Consider the following 20672-nt stretch of genomic DNA (forward strand, 5'->3'; position numbering starts at 1 on the left):
TTACAAGGCAATCGGCCGGCCAGTTTTTAACTGCGCAGCACCAATCTGGTCGCCTGGATGCAGTGGAATACAGATGAGGAATCTTCAGACCTGGCAGAATACTGCACTTCGGACCACGACGGGATGCCTTTTGATGTCTCCCATAGGACACCTCCACAGTGAGACGCTTATGCTTAATGTAAAGGAGCATAATAAACTCCTCTCCAAACAGTTCTATTAGGATGTTTCCGTTGAATCACCCTTGCAGCCATCTGCTTGGAACGGAATCGCCTCCTAGGAGCATCAAAAGGTCCTTCCTTGACTACGTCGATGACGTCGTAAATGCGCCGACGGGACTGACTTTCGACAAGTACTGACCGCCATTCACAGTGGAGCCATCAACACCTTCACCGACTCCCTTCCCGTGAATGGCGTTCTTGGAGTGAAATCACCACCTACCGCAGACGAAGAGCTCCAGTTGCCGCGAGAAACGCGAGTGACCCGAGCGCAACTTCGTCCTGGATATTGTAGCAGATTAAACTCCTACTTATCCAGAATTGAGCCTGACATACCCGATTTATGTCCTGCATGCAATGAGTCCTCGCGTGATACTGGCCACGCATGCCCTACAAACCCTACTCTAACACCCGTTTCTTGGGACTCCCATTAGATGACCTCGACGAGAACGCAAATGACCCTTACCACCCCAACGGGGATTAGATAACAGTTAAAACAACAACATGGGGAGCTAGCGAAGTTATCTTCCAATTTCATCCATTTTCACGATATCGGTTGGAGTTCTTGTAAGATTTGTGATGGGCGCATTTGGCTGTTATTGCTTTAGTAGTTTAGAATATACATATATACATTAAACTCATTAGAGGGTGGGACCACACCCAATTCTTCAAATATGAAAAACAAAATTAAAATTAATATAAATAATATATACATGTTTTCTTATTTACTTACTATATTACGGGTTTTAGAAATCGATTAATATACCAAAATTACCACAGAAAGCACAATTGTCTGCGCTAGTAGTCGATATCCACTCGTAATGTACATTTAGGTATTCTGCTGACGCACGTAAAAGGTCTTTAAGAGATTAATTGTGTGCACTGGCAACATAAAACTACATTTTAAAATAAAATACTGTATTTGGTGTTATCGAATAAGGTGTCTTCTTTCCGTTCTCTGTGAAATGAAAACGTCTACAACCTAGAATATGACGCAAACTGTTTGGTTTCCTAACTTGTAAACACCTTTTTTTTTAGAATATCATAAAACTACAACTGCTTCCCAGAAAAGTGTATTTGGTGAAAATAATAATATAAAATGAAGAGCGGCAAAATAAACTTTTTAAAATTAATATTAGCTACTTGTAACATTTATTTTGTACAAATAAAAAACAAAGTTGCAACAAATGTATAAACTTGTTTAGCTAGTGGATAAAAACGAGATAATGAAAGAAGCTATCCATAATTTAGAACCTGAAAGTAATGGACTGTGGGAACATCGCAAATACAATATATTAAATGAAATTAAATTTCTAAAGCGTTTTAGACCTCTTCAGTTAATTACCTTTTAATTTCCTCCACACAAATACGTTTAAATATTCAAAACCTCCAGCGGAATGTTAAAATAGTTTTTACTGAAACAAGAGTGCATATTTTTAAAAGACAGTACGGCCGTTCTTCACACGCGTTTGTGGAATTATCTTTCATCTCATTAAACAAGAATTCTTCAATGTAATATTTCTTTTAAATGGAACGTTTAAAAACTATATTCTATATTTTAGTAATTTTTCGCCTTTCTTGTGTTATTTTTCTTAAATCAATTTTCAGTCTTTTTCAACTTTCCCTTTATTCTAATTTTATTTTATTTTCAGTTCGAATGTAAAAAACCGTTAGTTTTACCTTCCTTTTAAAGAACTTAAGCATAAAGAGTCATACAAAAGATCCGATGAATGCACAGTGGATGAAATATTCAATTTGGCACGGATTAATTCAAATTTAAATTGCACTGATAATATTTTATTATTCGATGGACAATACATCACTGCAATTGTTAATTGTTTTGCTTTTATTCCCACAGTTGTAATCTTTCAAAGCTTACTTATGGTACGACAAGTGTGTGCGGAAAATACGTACTGCCTAACCTAAAAATATATATGTATGTCATCGTCCGAATCATTTAAAGCATACAGGACGGACCCTCGAGTACGAAGGTTGGGGATTGATGATGTAAGTCCATGTGAAGAATTGATGATCCGACGTAAGTATATATAGCAGTGGAAAGAGAAATGTTTCACAATTATGGTTGGTTCTAATTCAAAAGTGGTTTTAAAAACTATCGAATGCGGTACTGAAGAAGGTTTATTCCATAAACCTGAAGTGGTTTCGGAAGAAACTGCGATAGAAGTCAACGTGATACGAAGGTTTAAAGTAATTTTGCGCAATATGGTATATGCAGTGAATGTGGAAGCTTTTCGCACTTCTACACGAAAACTGTCGTTAGCACATATCCGTGTTCTACATACATCCATATATCTATACAATTTTTAATTCATCTTGCAGATAGAATAGAAAATCTATCGCTACAAATTAGGATGCTGCCAGAAGTGGAACTATAGCCGCTCGCAAAAGATTTTCGTTACTTCCGGCACAACACACACAACAAATTTCTATATTTACCATAATAGAAGATGTTTTATATTGTTGGTATCTTCAGCCCCTCTCATTTCATCGAAATTCACAAAATCATCAAAATTTGCTAACAAAATTAAACTGGTTCTTTCAGATGAATTTGACTTTTCGTGCAACTGTCCTTCTGATACATCTAACTCCGAGTACTTTTTTAACGCCATAAGCATAAGTTATTAAAAAAATTAAATTTTTGTTTCTTTTTTTTTTTGGTTTTTAAATTAACTAAAATTGGTCTTATTGATTAATTTCTAAAAAAAAAACAGAATGGTTATATTGTGTAGGTACGAATGTTCTATTCGATCTGAAGTAATTAATTAATCCGTACCAGATTGGTAATTTCGTTCACTATGGAATGCTTTGGTCAACTCATAAGTTTTCTATTAATTACAGAGTACCTTAATGGAAAGACGATTTAAATCTCTTTAATCAATTGGTTTTATGGAAAATCAATAATTTAATTTATACGTAAAGATTCGAATATTAGGACAACTATGTCAACTAAAAAAGTTTATACCAAAAAAGCAATGTAATTGAACTCTTCATAATATATTGTTCAATAATTTTTTCTTCATTGTATTACTGATTTATCTCGTAATAATATGCGCAAAGTTAATAATCATTTTAGTCAACTGTGTGTCGTGTATTATCAGTAGCCATATTCGTTGTCCTAAAGAAAAAAGCAAAGTTACTACTATTTTTTGTTTTGTTTTTGTTAACTCACTTTTAACGTTTCTTTAGCTGAGGACCGATATCTTACTTCTTTTTCACATAAATCACGGTCCCTGTTGTGCTTGGAACGTTGAATATAATCGAGCTTAGAGCCATATCGACATCCATATTCATTATTATCCCTATCTACCTCAGTATCAGCTCTTTCATCTCTTTCTTTTTGCTGTGAATCTGAAGATAAGTTCATTTTATGGCTTTCATTTCGACGCTGTTCATTAAAGTTATGGAAATTTCCTCGATAAGAATTATTTCGTTCACGAAAACTGGCGGTACCACTAGTGAAAAATTTTTGAGACCCAACAGTTACTCGAATATCTCTTTCCCTATCACGATCATCACTTTGGCGACTATAATGTCTACTTATAGGTGGAGTCGTTGTTACATTATCGTAAGAAGTTGGCTTCTTTGAAACTTCCTCTTCTTGTTTTTTTTCATAATGGTAAAAGTCGTCAAAAATGGATGTAGAATGCTTATAACAGTGGAGTATTTGAAGAACTTCGATACCTTTAGCATTAGGCACCTCTTGAGTGTCGCGTGAGTTTGTAACAGATTTATTGTCATTGTTTTCTAGACGTATGTGCCTTAATTTAAGGTTTGGAACATCCTTCACGTAAATCCACTTCACTTTGAACTTTCCTTTCCACTTATCTTGAGACCATACGCTTGATGTAGAATTATAGTCAACAGCGGTAATCATTTGAGCCATTCCACAGAAATGACCGGAACCATTTACAGAAAAGAAGAGAAGAACTTGCCCTCCCTCCTTTTGACGTTCTTTAAAAGCATCATCTAGTCGTTTGTTGCCATGATCAGTTGAACACCAAATTTCATACTTTATACTTCGATGAATATCATCTTCGGAATATGATTTAATAACAAAGAATCTAAAAGCATCAGAAATAAATTATTTGTACATATGTATATTACAAATGTTATCCAGATACCTTGCTGAAGTTGCAATATTCAAGTCAATTTCCAATGGATTATAATTGTTTTTATCATATAGTTTTTCAAGCACTGCATTTGAAACTTCTGTAGTTATTTCGTCAACATTCTGGCATGAATTAATACTTCGTTCAGCACTATCTTTTATAGTAGATTCTTGTTCCGTTAAACGAGTATAGTTTTTACGTTCCGTGAATCGACTTTGATAACCACAATTTCCAATATTATTATCGGATCGACGAATATGACCTAAGTTTGTATTTCCAGGCCCCCGATTATTTTGTTCCAAGATCTGTAAAGACCAGTTCTTACGCGAATTATTTGTAGGTGAAGTTCGCGTGCGTCCATAATTACTATTATTGTAATTTACTTTATTTTCTTCGCGAATATATTGATTCCCTTTGTGACTTCGGTCGGCCTTCTCTTCTATTTCATAATCACATCCAACTCCGACTGTATAATTGGGATCAACTTCAGTAAATGATTTATCAGTCGACGGGGATGGAGATGGTACAGGAGGAGGATTGTTGTTTGGCAATTCCCATGTATTAACATCCAAGTTATGTTTTCCCGGTACCATTGGTGGAGGAGGCATGCCTGGCCCTTTTTTTTTATGACTTAATGTTGAAAGATTAGTCTAAAATTATACTATGTTATAGAAGTGATTCAAAAAAGGTTATCTACTTGTTAGGTACCCTTAGAGCCGATTTTGCTGGCTGCGAAGCGATTGACGCCCAAGTCGTCTTTTTGGGTACCACAGAAGCTGTCGTAACTGTTTTCTTATCCTCATTCGGAGCACTTATAATCGCTTTGTTCTCGTATTTACCCATTGTATACATATTTTCTGTTCTGATGGCCTATTATTATATATAATTTTTACATACTCATTTCGTTTTTTTCAATGGAAAATAATACTTACCCTGTTAATGTTTGAAGGATTGTCGGTCATATGTTTCCCTTTTTTCTGATTCCCCCATGAATTTGACAGAAAGTCATCTCTTTTCGTATGGTTAAAACTACCTGGCTTCCCATTCTTTTTAACGGAGTCTAAAAAAATACAATACAATAATCGCTATAGATATACATATATGTACATATTAAGTTACATTTTGGTTTGGTAATACATGTAGAACATTTAATTATAAAAAAATAACAAAATTTTAATTAATTAAATATATTAAAGGTTAACGTAACACGCAACTAGAAACGACCATGGGGTACTTTGGTGTCTGGTGGTAGATGAGCTTTTCTATTTGCTAACATTCAATGGCATTCACTGAATGATGGTGAGTCGATGTTGGGCGTAACATTAACCCAACAAAATGGCCATCATTCCGTATACGGTAAGGAGATCTCTTCTATCCTTAGAGCTAGTAGTAGATTATAAATTTAGGTGAAAAAACACATAGAAGCCGCTATTGTGAAAGTCTATGCGAACGCCTGCTGGTAGAACGTGGGACTGTGATAACAATAGGTCGAAGTGGAAATTTCAACTTTTAATCTAATCCTTCTTTTATGAAATCATTTATCACAAACCTAGTCAACTTTTAATGCTGATATACATACGTATATAGAAAATCAATAGTACCTTGACTATATGCAAATACAAAACCTATAACAAGTAAGGAAGTGCTAAATGCGGGTGAAACCGAATATTTTATACTCTTGCAACTTACAAGAACCAAAGTCAAAGAAATACTATAGGAGGCGTCAGTCAGAGGATCGAAATCTTAACAATTTTATACTATATACATATAACTTATCGACATACATAAGATTTGTTAGAAAATCGAAAATTATTATACGTAATATATAAGTAGGAATATGAGAAGAATGGTCTGGTCTCGAGATATGTGATTTAACCTAAAAGTGGGCGGTGCTACGCCCATCATCAAATATTCACACCGGCTCCCATAAAGCCTTCTTATACCACCTCGGAGGTAAAATTTAATGTCTCTGACGTAATTAKTTATTGATTTTTTGCGCTTTTCGTAGTTTTGAACAGTACCACTATATAGGGAGTGAGCGAAGTTATCATCCGATTTCATCCATTTTCACACTGTCGGTAGGAGTTCTTATAATATCTGCACTCAATTATATCATTAGTAGTTTAGATAAAGGGCGGGGCCGCACCCACTTTTAAAAATTTTTTGCCCGCAGGTGCCTCATGTATATGGCAATTAAGTATATCTTAATTTAGTGCTTAGTTGTGGCACTTTCTAGGTTTTCGGCTATGGGCGATTTGTTGGCAATGCAGTGGTCCGATTCCGCCCATTTTCGAATTCGACGATCTGACAGAACACTTGTACGGTTTAAACTTAGCTAGAAAGTCGGAAATCATTAAATCGGGTGCATTTGAGCTAATTGCGTTAATTCGAAGCAGTACTCAAGTATATTAGGGAACATGTTTTCACATAATTTTATGAAAATAATCTACACGCTGAGAGGCAAATGCGCCAAAAAGTCTGGTAGAATGACTAAATATTCTTTAAAAAAAAATAGTAAACAATGAAAAAAAATACTGTCCCGTTATGCAAATCAAACAAAAAATATATTTGATATATTTCGGCGAAATTCTGGGCTCACAAAAGTATTTTGCTTTGGTTTTCAAATCTGCTATTTAGTTCGGATTTTGTGTTTTTCTATATTTTTATAATAATATGGTTGCTAGTACATATTAGAACCGAATTTTGTTTTAGTTGCATTTATTTCGATTATGATAATGGTTCCATGTTGGCTTTTGAGAAAAAAATTATTTTGCACCTTCACAATGAAGGTAAATCCACATAATATATTAGTGATATTTACGGCGATGTCGCCAAAAAATAATGGGAAAAAGAGGACAAAGAACGCGGTAACTCAGAAAACGCGGGCCGTACTGGATGACCAAAGTTACTGACAGTAAGAGAATAGAGTAAAAATAAATACGTAATGTAATAAAAATATTACAGCAAAAACGTAAAAATCTACAATTATCAGCCTCATTTAGAGCAGCGTCTCGCATCAAAATCTCAGATGAAACAGCGCGCTGAGTGCTTTGAAATAACAATACGGCCATGTTGCAAGAAAAAACCACTTATATCGGTTATAAATAAACAAAAGAGTTCAACACGAGAATTACCCGAAACATAAAGCCCCCTACGAGGCTGTTGTAGCGTTGTCATTGGGGTGGTTTTTTTTACGTGGCGGGTCCCAAACCCAGCGCACAACCCTATGCAGGGAATGTTTCGCCTTCTCACTTTAGCTCACCTTCAAACGGATGTTCTTAGGCTACCCAGAGGATACTTGGTCAAGGACCGGAAGTCGTGAGCTGCTTGAGTCATATGTAAAAGAATCGTTTCTGGCCACTCCCAAGTGAATGGCGATCAGAAAACTTTCCTCACTTGCGTGAACTTCTACACATGACTCCATCCTCCACTCCATTGGAAGGACCAAGTGGAGAAGGACCCGGCTTCACTTGGAATATCTAATTGGCGCCACGTAGCGAAAAGAAGAAAAGACTGGCGTGCTGTTGTTAACTCGGCTATAATCGCGTAAGCGGTGTCTACGCCAATCAAGAAGAAGAAGAAAACCCCCTACGTTAAAATGCGTATTCTATTCTATAAGAAACATCTGCCAAAACCGCAACAAAGGCCGGACATCAATCCAATTGAAAATCTTTAGGTTCATCTAGAAAACGAAGTTAAGAATCACCAAATTTCATCAAAAAGTGTGCTCAAAAGAAGTTTGAAATAAGAATGGGACCAGATACGCCCCGACTTTTGCCGAAACTTGATAAAATTAATGCTAAGACGTTTGGAAGCTCTCTGTAAAAATAATGGCTTTCATACGCAATATTAAATAATTTTTATTACACTCAGCGAAAAAAAATCCACGCAGTCGAAAATTTTCTAATATTCCTATTTTGAACTGTCACTATTTATTTATTTATGTATTTATTTAGTTAGTTAAGTCTATGAACATTAATTCATACAGACTAATGGGGTATTAGGATGCAAATTAGAGTTCTAAAATAATTAAATTAAAAGTACATAAGTGGTTAACTTAAACTAAAAAACAGGATTGAGTCTAATAACGAAGGATACCCTAGAGTGAGAAAAATTAAGAAGAACTTTTTCTTAAATCGAGTTAAACTCACGCATAGCACGCATGAAAGGAGCATATTCAGCAAAGTTAGTACTTTCCTTTTTATAATAAAATGGGGAAATAGATCTGAGACAACGTTGAGCAGCATTGAAGTTAATTTTCCCTAATAAATATGTACCTCCATTAATAACATTAAAAACAAATGAAAGGCAGAGAACCGACCGTCGTTTTTCCAGTAGTTTAAGATGTAAAAGCAATAAACGAGATGTATACGATGGTCTTTTGAACACGCTCGATCCTATTAATTGACGATATGCAATATGATCTCCAGATGAACACTGCATACTCCAAAATGGACCGAACAAAGCATGTATACAGTAATTTCAACGTGTAGGGGTTGGAATATTGAAATAGATATTTCAATAATTTATTACAAACACTTAAAGGTTTCAAATCAAAAACATTTTTATGGAACAGGGTCTCTCACGTGGCCAGGAAACAGTTCAGATCTCAATCCAATTGAGAACTGCTGGCATTATTTGGGCAAAATGTTAACAGAAAAGCGTCTAAGTAGTCTAAAAGAAATAGAAAACATTGTTGAAGCTGTGCGGAATGAAAAAATTAATAATTATGATCTTCAGCGCTTTTTTGAATAAACGAATAGCCAAGGTTATTAGGAGGAGGGGGTGTTCTACAAAATACTAAGAAGTTTTTTTATACAAAATATGTTATTTTGATTCGTTGTGTATTCTAATGCTAAATAAAAATCATATAAAACATAAAATATGCAAATAACTTATTAAAAAATTACATTATTGTTCATAACAAAATTTACTTCTCTGGTTTGTTATGTGTATGTTTCCCCTTGATTGGAAAGGTGCCGCTGCCCAGCTGGTTGATGTCCTCGTGAAAATAAAAGCTGACATCACCGCCGTCCAAGAAATGCGATGGACGGGACAAGGACAGAGACGATTAGATTCTTGTGGCATTCACTACAGTGGCCATATAAAGGAGCGCAAGTTTGGTGTGGGATTCGTAGTGGGAGAGAGACTCCGTCGCAGAGTACTATCATTCACTCCGGTAAATGAACGTCTAGCCACAATCCGCATCAAAGCGAGGTTTTTCAACATATCGCTGATTTGCTCCCACGCCCAGACGGATGAGAAGGATGATGTGACCAAAGATGCCTTTTATGAGTGCTTGGAACACACTTATGAGAGTTGCCCCCGCCACGATGTCAAAATCGTGCTTGGCGACTTTAACGCCAGGGTGGGCAAAGAAGGTATCTTTGGTTACCTGGCTGTCTCCGGATCGAAAAACTGCCACCCAGATCTATCATGTTGTGATAGACGGAAGACACGTCTCCAGTATTGTAGATGTGCGTGCGCTCCGAAGTCCTCACATCGACTCGGATCACTATCTTCTTGCAGCCAAGATTCGCACCCGCCTCTGTGCAGCAAAAAAAAAAAACGCTCGCCAACAAACACAAGGAAGGTTCGACGTCGAGAACACAACAGACAGCCGAACGATTTTCTACTCTGAGAGCACTCGTCAACAACTCGGTATAAGCGAACTGTGGGACGCCATTTCAAACTCCTTACTTACAGCTGCAGCCGAAACCATTGGTTTTCGGAAAGTGCAAAAGAACAGCTGTTACGACGAGGAATGCTGTGTCGCAGCGGAGAGAAAACAGACGGCCTATGCGGGATGGGATAGATACCCAGAGCTGAAGAGGGAAGCGAGACGCATTTGCAGACAGAAAAAGAAAGAGGCCGAAATGCGTGAGTATGAAGAGCTTGATAAGCTGGCCGCCAGGGGTAATATTCGAAAACTCTACGACAAATTGCGGCTGCTTACAGAAGGTTTCAACACCGGAGTATTGTGTGAAAGATTAAAGCCCACCGTCAACAAACTGATTGGACCTTATCAGTGTGGCTTCAGACCCGGAAAATCAACAACCGACCAGATATTCACCATGCGCCAAATCTTGGAAAAGACCTGTGAAAGGAGAATCGACACTCACCACCTCTTCGTCGATTTCAAAGCTGCTTTCGACAGCACGAAAAGGAGCTGCCTTTAYGCCGCGATGTCTGAGTTTGGTATCCCCGCACCAAAAGCTCCGTCAGAATAGGGAAGGACCTCTCCGAGCTGCTCGATACCAAACGAGGTTTCAGACAAGGCGATTCCTTATCGTGCGACTTTTTCAACCTGCTTCTGGAGAAAATAGTTCGAGCTGCAGAACTAAATAGAGAACTTACCATCTTCTATAAGAGTGTACAGTTGCTGGCGTATCATGATGATATTGATATCATCGGTCTCAACACCCGTGCCATTAGTTCTGCTTTCTCCAGACTGGACAAGGAAGCAAAACAAAATATCTCCTGTCATCAAACAAACAGTCGTCGCACTCGCGACTTGGCACTCACTTCACTGTTGACAGTCGTACATAATTTCGTCTATCTTGGAACCAGCGTAAACACCAACAATGTCAGCCTAGAAATCCAGCGCATCTTGCCAACAGCTGCTACTTCGGACTGAATAGGCAATTGAGAAGCAAAGTCTTCCCTCGACAAAAACAAAGCAAACTCTATAAGTCACTCATAATTCCCGTCCTGCTATATGGTGCAGAGGTTTGGACGATGTCAACAACTGATGAGTCGACATTGCGAGTTTTCGAGAGAAAAGTTCTGCGAAAGATTTATGGTCCTTAGCGCATTGGGTACGGCGAATATCGCATTCGATGGAACGATGAGCTGTATGAGATATATGACGACATTGACATAGTTTAGCGAGTTTTTAATGAAAATGAAATAGTTGTTTTGATTAATAATTTTCACATGCAAAATATTAGATGCAATATTAGATGTTCACATAATTGCCCCACATATATGGTATAAAGTCAACCGCTTGTTTGAATTCCCGTTATTGGGTATATGAATGTTAAAAATAGTACTGAGGCGACTGTATACCTTTTTGGCATTACGATAAATTACTATCGAAAAAATTATGTTCTATGAGTTTTATAAGGAAACCTCGTCGATTGATTGACATCAATGAACCGAAATTTTGAAATTCATATTAGATATATGGGAACTAAAAAAAAAAAAATAAAGATCCGATTTTATTCATTTTTAACAGAAGATCCGGGGTTTCCAATTGGGATGGTATAATTTCTAAATTTTGTTTAGTTCATTTTTAAAATGTCTTTAATCTGCATTTTTTTCATTGTATTCAGTAATATTTACAATATCATCATGGCAAGATATACGTAAGAACAACGTTTACAAATTATCCAATTTCAGCATTAAAATAATAAACCAGTTTATGGTCATAATAATCGTCCACCTGTGCTCGCTCTTCGTCCAATTGTTGAAAATTTGGAGCGTACATTTTCTTTACATAATGTTCAAGTGTTAATACGACAAAGAACTTGCTGCCATTCAGGTAAGTGTTGCTGAAGACCCCAAGTTGTGGATTCCAAGATTCAAGAAATAGAATTTAACCTTACATCCGTATAAAATTGTTCTCACTTAAGAACTGAAGCCATTGGATCACCGTAATAGTCTTTAATTTGCTAATTTTGTTTTGGAAAAACTTGAAAACTATAACGACATTTTTAAGAAAACCATCTTCCCTGATAAGACTTACTTTAATCTGAGTGGTGCGGTAAATAAAAAAAGCAATCGATTCTAATGCGAAGAAAATCCACAAATTATTCATGAAGAACCATTATATTCACCTAAATTCATAGTTTAGTGTGGTTTCTGGTCTAGTGGAATAACCGCAATTGGAAGAAGTTGATCGTGACAACATCTTATTCCGAAAGGGCTGGGTGTCACAAAGCACTTGAAACAACCAAATTATTGCGAGAAAAATTTAGAGATTTGATTATTTCAAGAAATTCTGACATTGAATGAAAGTTATGACATAACACCATTAGAATTGTGGGGCAATTTGAAGTCATTGCTCATTAGCAATAAACCAGACTCTCTTTAAGCTTTAGAAGTCAATATTGAACGTGCTATTCATGACATACAGTTAGTCACTTAAGTAAGTATACATCATCTTCATTTTTGAATGGCAGCCAATGGGGTAGGCAGTCTGGTGTTTATCCAACCTATTATGGACCGATACGGTTACCTTAACATYTTAAAAAATAATTTGAAGCAAAGCGCTATTAAATTGGGGCTGAAGGACTCATTCGTCTTCCAGCACGATAATGATCCCAAGTACACGTCCAAAGTTGTGCGAGAATGGCTCTTATACAATGTGCAAAAACAGCTTAAAACACCACCCCAATCACCGGATATAAACCCCATTGAACATTTATGGGAACATCTAAAGCGGCAAATACGTAAATATTCGATACGAAGCAAGCAGTCACCGCAAATTTGGTGAAATCAATGCCTTCACGTCTTAAATCTATTATTAAGTCCAGTGGTTATCCAACCAAATACTAGAAGTTGCCTTTTCAAATAATAWTTTTATAATTAATTCSATATTTGTGCCTTTGTATACTTACTTTTGTGATATGAATTTGTACCAAATCTTTTTAATTGGTAATTTTTTTTTATTTTGTGCCATTTTGTATGCACTTTTGAATTGAGTATTATATTTATGTTTCTTTCAAGTGAATAAAATACATTTTTCCTATATTTTGTGTTATTTAAGAAAGCTAGTGCAAAAATAATGCAGATATATGTAGTGTATACTTACTTAAGTGACTAACTGTATGTTTTAGTGGAAAATGTACTCAAAAATTTAATTAGTCGAATTCGTTCCCGCAAATGAATTCGTGAAGGCCATTTGAAAGAACTTAATTTGATAGATTGTACTTCACATTAAATAAAAAACATTTGAATTTCATTAAGAATTAGTGTGTGGAAGAGATATCATATCACTCTTACAGGAAAACCCTTATTATCATAAAAAACATTCTCGCCGAATTTCAATAATACAAGGTGCGTTCCAAATGACAAATGGGTTTTTCGGCAAAATCAATTTATTTTATTCAAAAAAGTCTYCTCTGCTTCAATACAGCTTTTTGCACGGTCAAAAAGCATGTCGAACGAGTCTTTTAGCTCGTTGACCGGCATGGCCACCAGTATGCCGGTTCAAGCCTATTAAATGGCCACTACGTCTGCATAACACTTTCCTTTCACGGGCAAATACATTTTTCCGAAAAGGAAGAAGCCCGGTGCCATATCAGGTGAATATGGGGAGTGGTTAATCGTTAAAATGTGATTTTTGGTCAAATAGTCGGTCAYGACGATGTCCTTCGAATGTTGGATTGTGAGCAATTTTTGGTCGTCAGTCAATTTGTGCGGAACAAACCGTGCACACACCTTTCGTAAGCCCATATGTTCGGTCAAAATAAATCGATGTTTTGGAGATGTTCAATTCCATTTCCATGAATTTCAATGATGATTTTGGCTGATTTTTGATTAATTCACGCACAGTTTCGATRGAATTTCTGATGATCACGGATTTTGATTGGCCCACATGTTGATCGTCATTTATGTCTTCACGCTCACTTTGAAAACGTTGAAACCACTCATGCAGTCGGAATAGGCAATCATCGCCATAGACTTGTTTCATCAATTGAAACATTTCGGTAAACGTTTTATCAATTTGAAAATAAAATTTAATGTTGGCTCTTTGTTCGAAGCTCATTTTCGCACCGATAACACAAACGTACTGACACTTAAAACGCAATACCTTCACTTCCAATCTATGAAATGTGATGAAACTTTTTACAATCAATAAAGATAGTAAAATTAACGCACCAGTCGACATATAGATGGCTCCACCAGGGGACGCTAGATTCCAAAAGTCCTGTTTACTTTGGAAAACACTTTGTACATCTCACAAATTAACCGATATTTTCCGTAAAAAGTAGCCGTAGGGACTGGGATCCAGATTACAATATCCGGGGCTTAGCCCAGTTATAACCTGTTTTTGGCAATATTTAGACTAGAGATGGCAAACCTTAAATAAATTATTTTTAAAAAGTTTTTTTCTCGTTATAATTATTGGTGTTTGATTGAATCATAAGAAATTTAAAATTGTGTGTCAAACTACATGAAGTGGTTCATGAAAATTTCGCAAAAACACCGATTTTGAAAATTAGCAGTTCAGTAGGAAGGCGACCAGACGCAGACCTTGTGATATAAATATTTCGTCAAAATTCTTTTTTGTTAAAGTTATTGAAGGTTGAAATTTAGAGCATGATAAAATTGTAAAATGTCGATGAAATCGGATCGGTAATTAACATTTTTCATGTGTTCTTCACGCTAAAAAACAACTGAAAAGTAGGTGACACAACGCTAAAAAAGTTCAGCTTAAATAGTCTGCAAACATTTTTTTTATTCATACCATTTCAAAGACATTGAATTTTTTGCCCCGCTTTTGCTSTTAAAACGTCTGGCACATCCATCATTGCGCAGTGCGCTCGATAAGTGAATGTATATATAAAATTGCGATCCTCTGGTTGAATAAAATTAATGAAGAGGAAATACTGGAATCTTTGAAAAGAAAACTAAATTATATTGAATTGAATCATTCAAGGGGAGCGGAAGATAGTAAAATTATACTTTGTGATATCAAATAAATACACCGATCAATTTTGTGTGTGACGTTACTCAAATATTTTTTATTGGTTATTCTACGAAATTTAGTTTTGAACTTTAGGGAAAGATTTTGTGATGACAGCATACACCTGTGCCAAAAATGTATGAAATCAGGAATATACTTTCCCTTAGCCCCTATATGTATATCAATATCACCCAAAAAATAAGGTGACATTGTATTTATTTTGAAAATTCTCTATTTTTTCTTCCAAATCAATTTCATCCCCTCAAAGTAATCCCCGTCCGATGCAATGCACTTCTGTTCCTTCAGTTCCGTCTTCGCTGCGACTTGAATCTCCTCTATCGTATAAAAACGGTTTGCCCGGAGCGGTCTTTTGAGCTTGGTGAGCCAGACAGATCAGGTGAATACGGTGGTTGCGGAACGATATGGGTTGAGTTTTCGGCGAAATGATCACGAATTACGGGGGCAGTATTCGATGGTGCGTTATCGTGGTGTAAAAACCAAAAATTGTCTTTCCACAATTCCGGCCTTTTTAGCCGGATAGCGCTACGCAAACGACGCATAACGTTCAAATAATAATCCTTGTTGACTGTTTGACCGGTTGGAAGGAATTCATAATGCACAACACCACGATAATCGAAGAAAATGGTCAAGATGACTTTGATTTTTGAGCGACTTTGACGCAATTTTTTTGGTCTCGGCTGTCTTTTGGCACGATATTCTCTCGATCGATCGGTTGTTTCGGGGTCTCGTCGCCAGTTATAATGCGTTTCATGACACCCTGGCAGTCGGAAAGCATCGTTTCACATACTTCAACGCGACACCTTTTTTCCGAAAAATTCAATGTTTTCGGTACCAGTCGAGATTTGACGCGCTTGAGGCCCAAAACATACTTCGAAATGGTATTGGCTGAGCCTTTCGGTATGCCCACTTCATCAGCAAGGTCTCTAATTGTTCATCGACGGTTTTTCAAAACCAAATCTTTGATTTGTTGAACGTGAGCTTCGTCGGTTGAGGTTGGTGGTCGCCCTGGACGCTCTTCGTCTTCGACACGTTCGCGGCCGGCTTGGAACTCACTATACCATTTTTTTAGACATAGCCTGATCACCAAAGACTTTTTGCACCATCCTCAACGTATCCGCAGCAGAAAATTGATTCCGTAAACAAAATTTAATGCAAATTCTTTGCTCAACAAATTTCGACATCGCAAAAAACGAAAAAACTCACTTTTAGTAGCTCACAAAACGACACGTATCTCAAACATTAATGAATATTTTGACATAACTGTGGCTGACAGTACTACCAACCTAAAAAAAAACAATTCTCCAAATCCTTCGACGCGCACAGTTTAAATTCAAATGACACCTTATTTTTTGGGCACAGTACCTTATATAATATATAGATCAACCTGTGAAGTTCCTTAATTTGCAATTTGGGGAGGTTCGGTTGCACACGAATTTAGACTCTACTTGTTTTATAATAACATTTTTATAGTTATAATATAGTTTTTYTAGGATTAAAAAGTAAGTCGGATAAATCAAAAGTGCAGGAATGGTAAAAATTCTATATGTGCATGATTTTGAAGAGTCTAAATGCCTCGATAAACGAGCCATGAATACTAAATTTAAGCTTAGGTTATTGTATATCCCRAATAAAAAATGTTTAACACTTGCTTTAGCTTCAGTATTTAGACTTTTTATTATAACCAGACTCCGAAGGGTAAAATTATATTATAATTGCAATAACATAAATTATGAGAAAAATTAATATCCTTATTTCAGTTTTTAATTCATTGATAGGGAAAGCTTTTAGGAGAACTAGTATATTAATTTTAATTTAAAAAAAATCCTGAAAACATGATGAAAATAATGGATTTGTTACGTGAAATCATAGAAAGCCAAAACCAACTTGCGATTACGTAAAATATTATTTTTTATGTTATTTATGTATTTACAAATTGTAAATACTCAACTAGGTATTGAAACAAACCACTTTTTAATTAAATTTATAAATTTTTCGAAGACGGCCTCCAAGTACAAAATATTTATCTAGGTGTTCGAACTATACAGTAGCGGACAGTGAAATACGGAAAACCTGTGGGTTTGTATTTAAAACACGATTGTAACCGATAAGTTTAATTTTCTGCAGAAAGGATTATTCTTAGTTTATTTCATGCTCGTGCAGAATTAAAAAAAAATTAACGAATTGCAAAAAAAATCGTATTTTTATTTTACGAAAGAAAATCTGACCATTCGGGAAAATACTGATAGAGTTGGCTTTCGCAAATCTTCCATGGGAGAATTTCTAAAAAACTTCGATGAGGGATCGCGATGTCGGTACGGAAGTTCGTCGAAGACGGTTTGAACTCTCGTTGGGCCGTCAAACCACTTTTAACATCAAAAATGCGTCAAAACCGTTTACGATGGACAAAAGGACATTGAAATTATACTCAACTTTATTAGCGAAATGCAATCTTTTCAGATGAGTACAAATTTAACCTTTTTTGCACGCTATGTCCTACGTGAGAAAGAGAACTGGTGAGCGGTTCAAGGACGAACGTGTTCAAAGAACTGTTAAGCAGGGAAGCAGCCGAATGGTCTGGGGTTGCTTTTCCTACTATGGTCTGGTGAAACTAGTCTTAATAGAAGGGACCGTCAATGGGACTAAGTATCGGGAGCTACTTGCAACAAATTTAATACCTTTAATGAAAAACCATTTTTCACGAGAGGATGTCCTTATTTTTCAGGATGACTCTGCGCCCTGCCATCGTGCCAAAATAGTAAGTATCAATTTTTTGCACAACTAGAGTTTATTACTACAATTTTAATTACAAATTTTATACTGAGAGATCAATAGCCAATTTCAACAAGTTGCAAATAACATGTGGAAAAACATTACAAAATGCATCATAACTAAACAATTATGGCCAACATATGAAAGGAAAAGAGCCAACAACTCATTAAATAGGTCAAATAAAGTATCTACATAGTAACAGCTACCACAACAGGCACTGGCCATTTGCGTTCAAAATGGGTATGCCCTACAACGACATCTGCCGAGGCTGCGGATTAGCAGGAAACAAGGAAAGAATCTTCCTCTTTCTCTGCRAATGCCCAGCTCTAGCACAGTCCGACACAAAACCCTTGGAATCCATTAAGAACCAAACCTTGAATGGATTTCCACTAAAAGCATATTAGACATAAGTAGTTTCATCGAAACCTCAAAATGGTTGGGGAGAGAAGGTGAAACGTAATGTGTCAATGTCTTTTTACCTGAATACCTGTCTATGAGACTAAACTCCACGGTGCTTTCTATTGCTAGAAGCACATAGATCAATACAATGCGTTGATCAGCGCCCCAAAGCATAAATTCATTTTGCACTTAATTTACGCATAATACTTGTAAGCGAACGGACAAAACTTGAACTGAGGACGTGATGAGTTGTTCAAAAATTAAAGCCAATTCATGACTATCAGTTAATCGCCAACGAATGCACCAAATATTGCGAAAGGATTGCCAGCTGAAATATGAAAATAAAATAACCGAGCCGAGTCTCTCCCAATGCCATAAAAATGAGCATATCATTTTTTATGAAGCGTACAAATTTTGGAGGTATACCCGCCATCTTCGGCAACTTGCCACAAGCACAACCATGGCGGGGGATCTACAATAGTATTGGCTGCCTTTAGTGCCTCGTACTGTATGAACGCTGAAATTTGTAAAGCTGTTGGAAAGCAAACGTATATCATTCGGTGAAGGACTCCTTGACGAAAACTGGATATTTCAACCGTACAACCCACAAATACATGTACCAATGTACACAAAAGTTTGCTTTTGACGGTTTTTCTGTTGATTGCATCGATATGTTAAAGGAAGCAGTACTTATCACATATCGATGCAATCCGAAAACTGGAGAAGATATTAAATATTTGGTGAAACAATGAAATTTGTACAGGAAAGTAGCGAATTTACTGAATGCTCCCACAACTCTGGTTGGACAAGCTGTAAAATGGGTTCCCCAGGAATTCAAAAATGGCATTGTGTGTCAAAAAAATATAAAGTGTTGTGTTATGAAAAATCCATTTATTTCGTCAAAAAAATATGACATAAATATTCATGTTGCCCCATAAACTAACCGCAAAGTACTTATATACTAAAATCTGAACAGCCGAAGCACGAGAAAAGGGCCTATGTTGACCGTGCGACAAAGGATTAAGTTTGCTGATTGATATGTTCTTTGGCCTAAATAACAATGACGTAACATTTTCGGGTTTGACGAAACAAAAGTCAACTTATTTAATTCCGATTAAGAAATTCATTATGTAAAAATACAGAATAATGCAGCCTATAACCCTAAGTATGCGATAAAGACCGCTCACTGCATATGATTCAGGGAACTATGAAGGCAACCGATTGTGTGGCCATACTACAGGAATTTATGCTATAGTACACTGAAGACAATATCCCACTTGGATATTTATGCAGGACAACGACCCTAAAAACAAAGTGTACAAAAGATTGGTTTAGGGTCCTAAGCCTAGTGGACTCTACGGTGAAGCGGTGTCCGTAAGTTTTAAACAACAAAGCAAAATATTAAACTACTTAGAAATTGATATTATCACAATTGAAAGAAAACTAGTTACTATTTTATTTATATTATCCTTATTTTTTCACATGTTAATATCGGAAATTTGGAAACAAATGCAAATAAAATACAAGTGTTTGCAAAATATGGGTAAAATTAAAAAAAAACTTATTTTTAGTTTGTTCTCAATTAATTTGATCAGTTAATTGCCGTGGATTCCCCCACATTTCTAGATTAAACTATTATCGGCACATAATTACAAATGTATGTATGTATTATGATCCCAGCAAAACTTRCGTGACCGAAACTCCAATACTTTTACACAATTTTTACTTGTCACTAACACTCCCACACAAATCTTTGAAATGAGTAAAAAGGCAATCTATTGTGTCTTTTGTTTGTTTTATATTATAAGCTCTTCACTCAACAGATGTTAATCCAAAATAAAACAAACGAAGACAAACAAATTTTTTAGCTGTCACCGCTTATTTAAAATAATGGATGTGAAAGCGTACAGCATGATACCGTGAATTTGACGTTTGCTTRTTCGTTGTGACAAACTGARTTCGAAGAATAAAAAATTCGGTTACAAACGCGTCGATAATTAGAATTGTAACTATTTGTGCTTGTGCATATTTATGCAAAATTATATGAAATAAATATTTAAATCTATTTTAATTGTGTTTCTTTAATTTCTTTTTTGTGTCTACAAGTGTGTCTACAAGTGAAATTTGGAAGAAGTGTGAGTATAGAAAATAACAAATATGAAGAAAACTACATTTAGTGCATATATGAGCCGGGAAAAAACGGCTTTTAATCTTAGTGCATCTAAACTTTTGAAAATTTGTAATATGTAAATTTTGATGGGTTGTGTTTAGTATCGCGCCGGTTAATTTTGGCTCACCGTACCTAAATGAGAGAACCAAATGGAAAATTTTAAACACGCATGTATGCTTAAATTATCGAACTTTGTTTTAAAATATATTTTATAAAAATCGGTTCACAAATTTTTCCACAAATTCACTTTAAAAAATGCTATTTTTTGCAAAATT

The 20672-nt window shown here is 35.9% G+C and overlaps 1 protein-coding gene across 1 annotated transcript in view; it reads right to left on the reverse strand.

The window, feature by feature from the left end:
* Nucleotides 1–2979: 2979 nt before the first annotated feature.
* Nucleotides 2980–20672, reverse strand: part of LOC108971447 (YTH domain-containing family protein 1) — a 69349-nt gene continuing 51656 nt past the window's right edge. Inside the window, exons 6-10 of the mRNA XM_018937502.1 lie at nt 5278–5405; nt 5054–5215; nt 4358–4995; nt 3406–4297; nt 2980–3351 (exon numbers count right to left, since the gene is read on the reverse strand). Coding sequence (XP_018793047.1) covers nt 3331–3351; nt 3406–4297; nt 4358–4995; nt 5054–5215; nt 5278–5405 — 1841 coding nt within the window. The 3' untranslated portion in view covers nt 2980–3330. The remainder of the gene's footprint in view (nt 3352–3405; nt 4298–4357; nt 4996–5053; nt 5216–5277; nt 5406–20672) is intronic.

This window comes from Bactrocera latifrons, unplaced genomic scaffold (genome assembly GCF_001853355.1).
Source record: "Bactrocera latifrons isolate USDA-ARS-PBARC rearing strain unplaced genomic scaffold, ASM185335v1 scaffold_342, whole genome shotgun sequence".
NCBI classification, from domain to species: Eukaryota; Metazoa; Arthropoda; class Insecta; order Diptera; family Tephritidae; genus Bactrocera; species Bactrocera latifrons.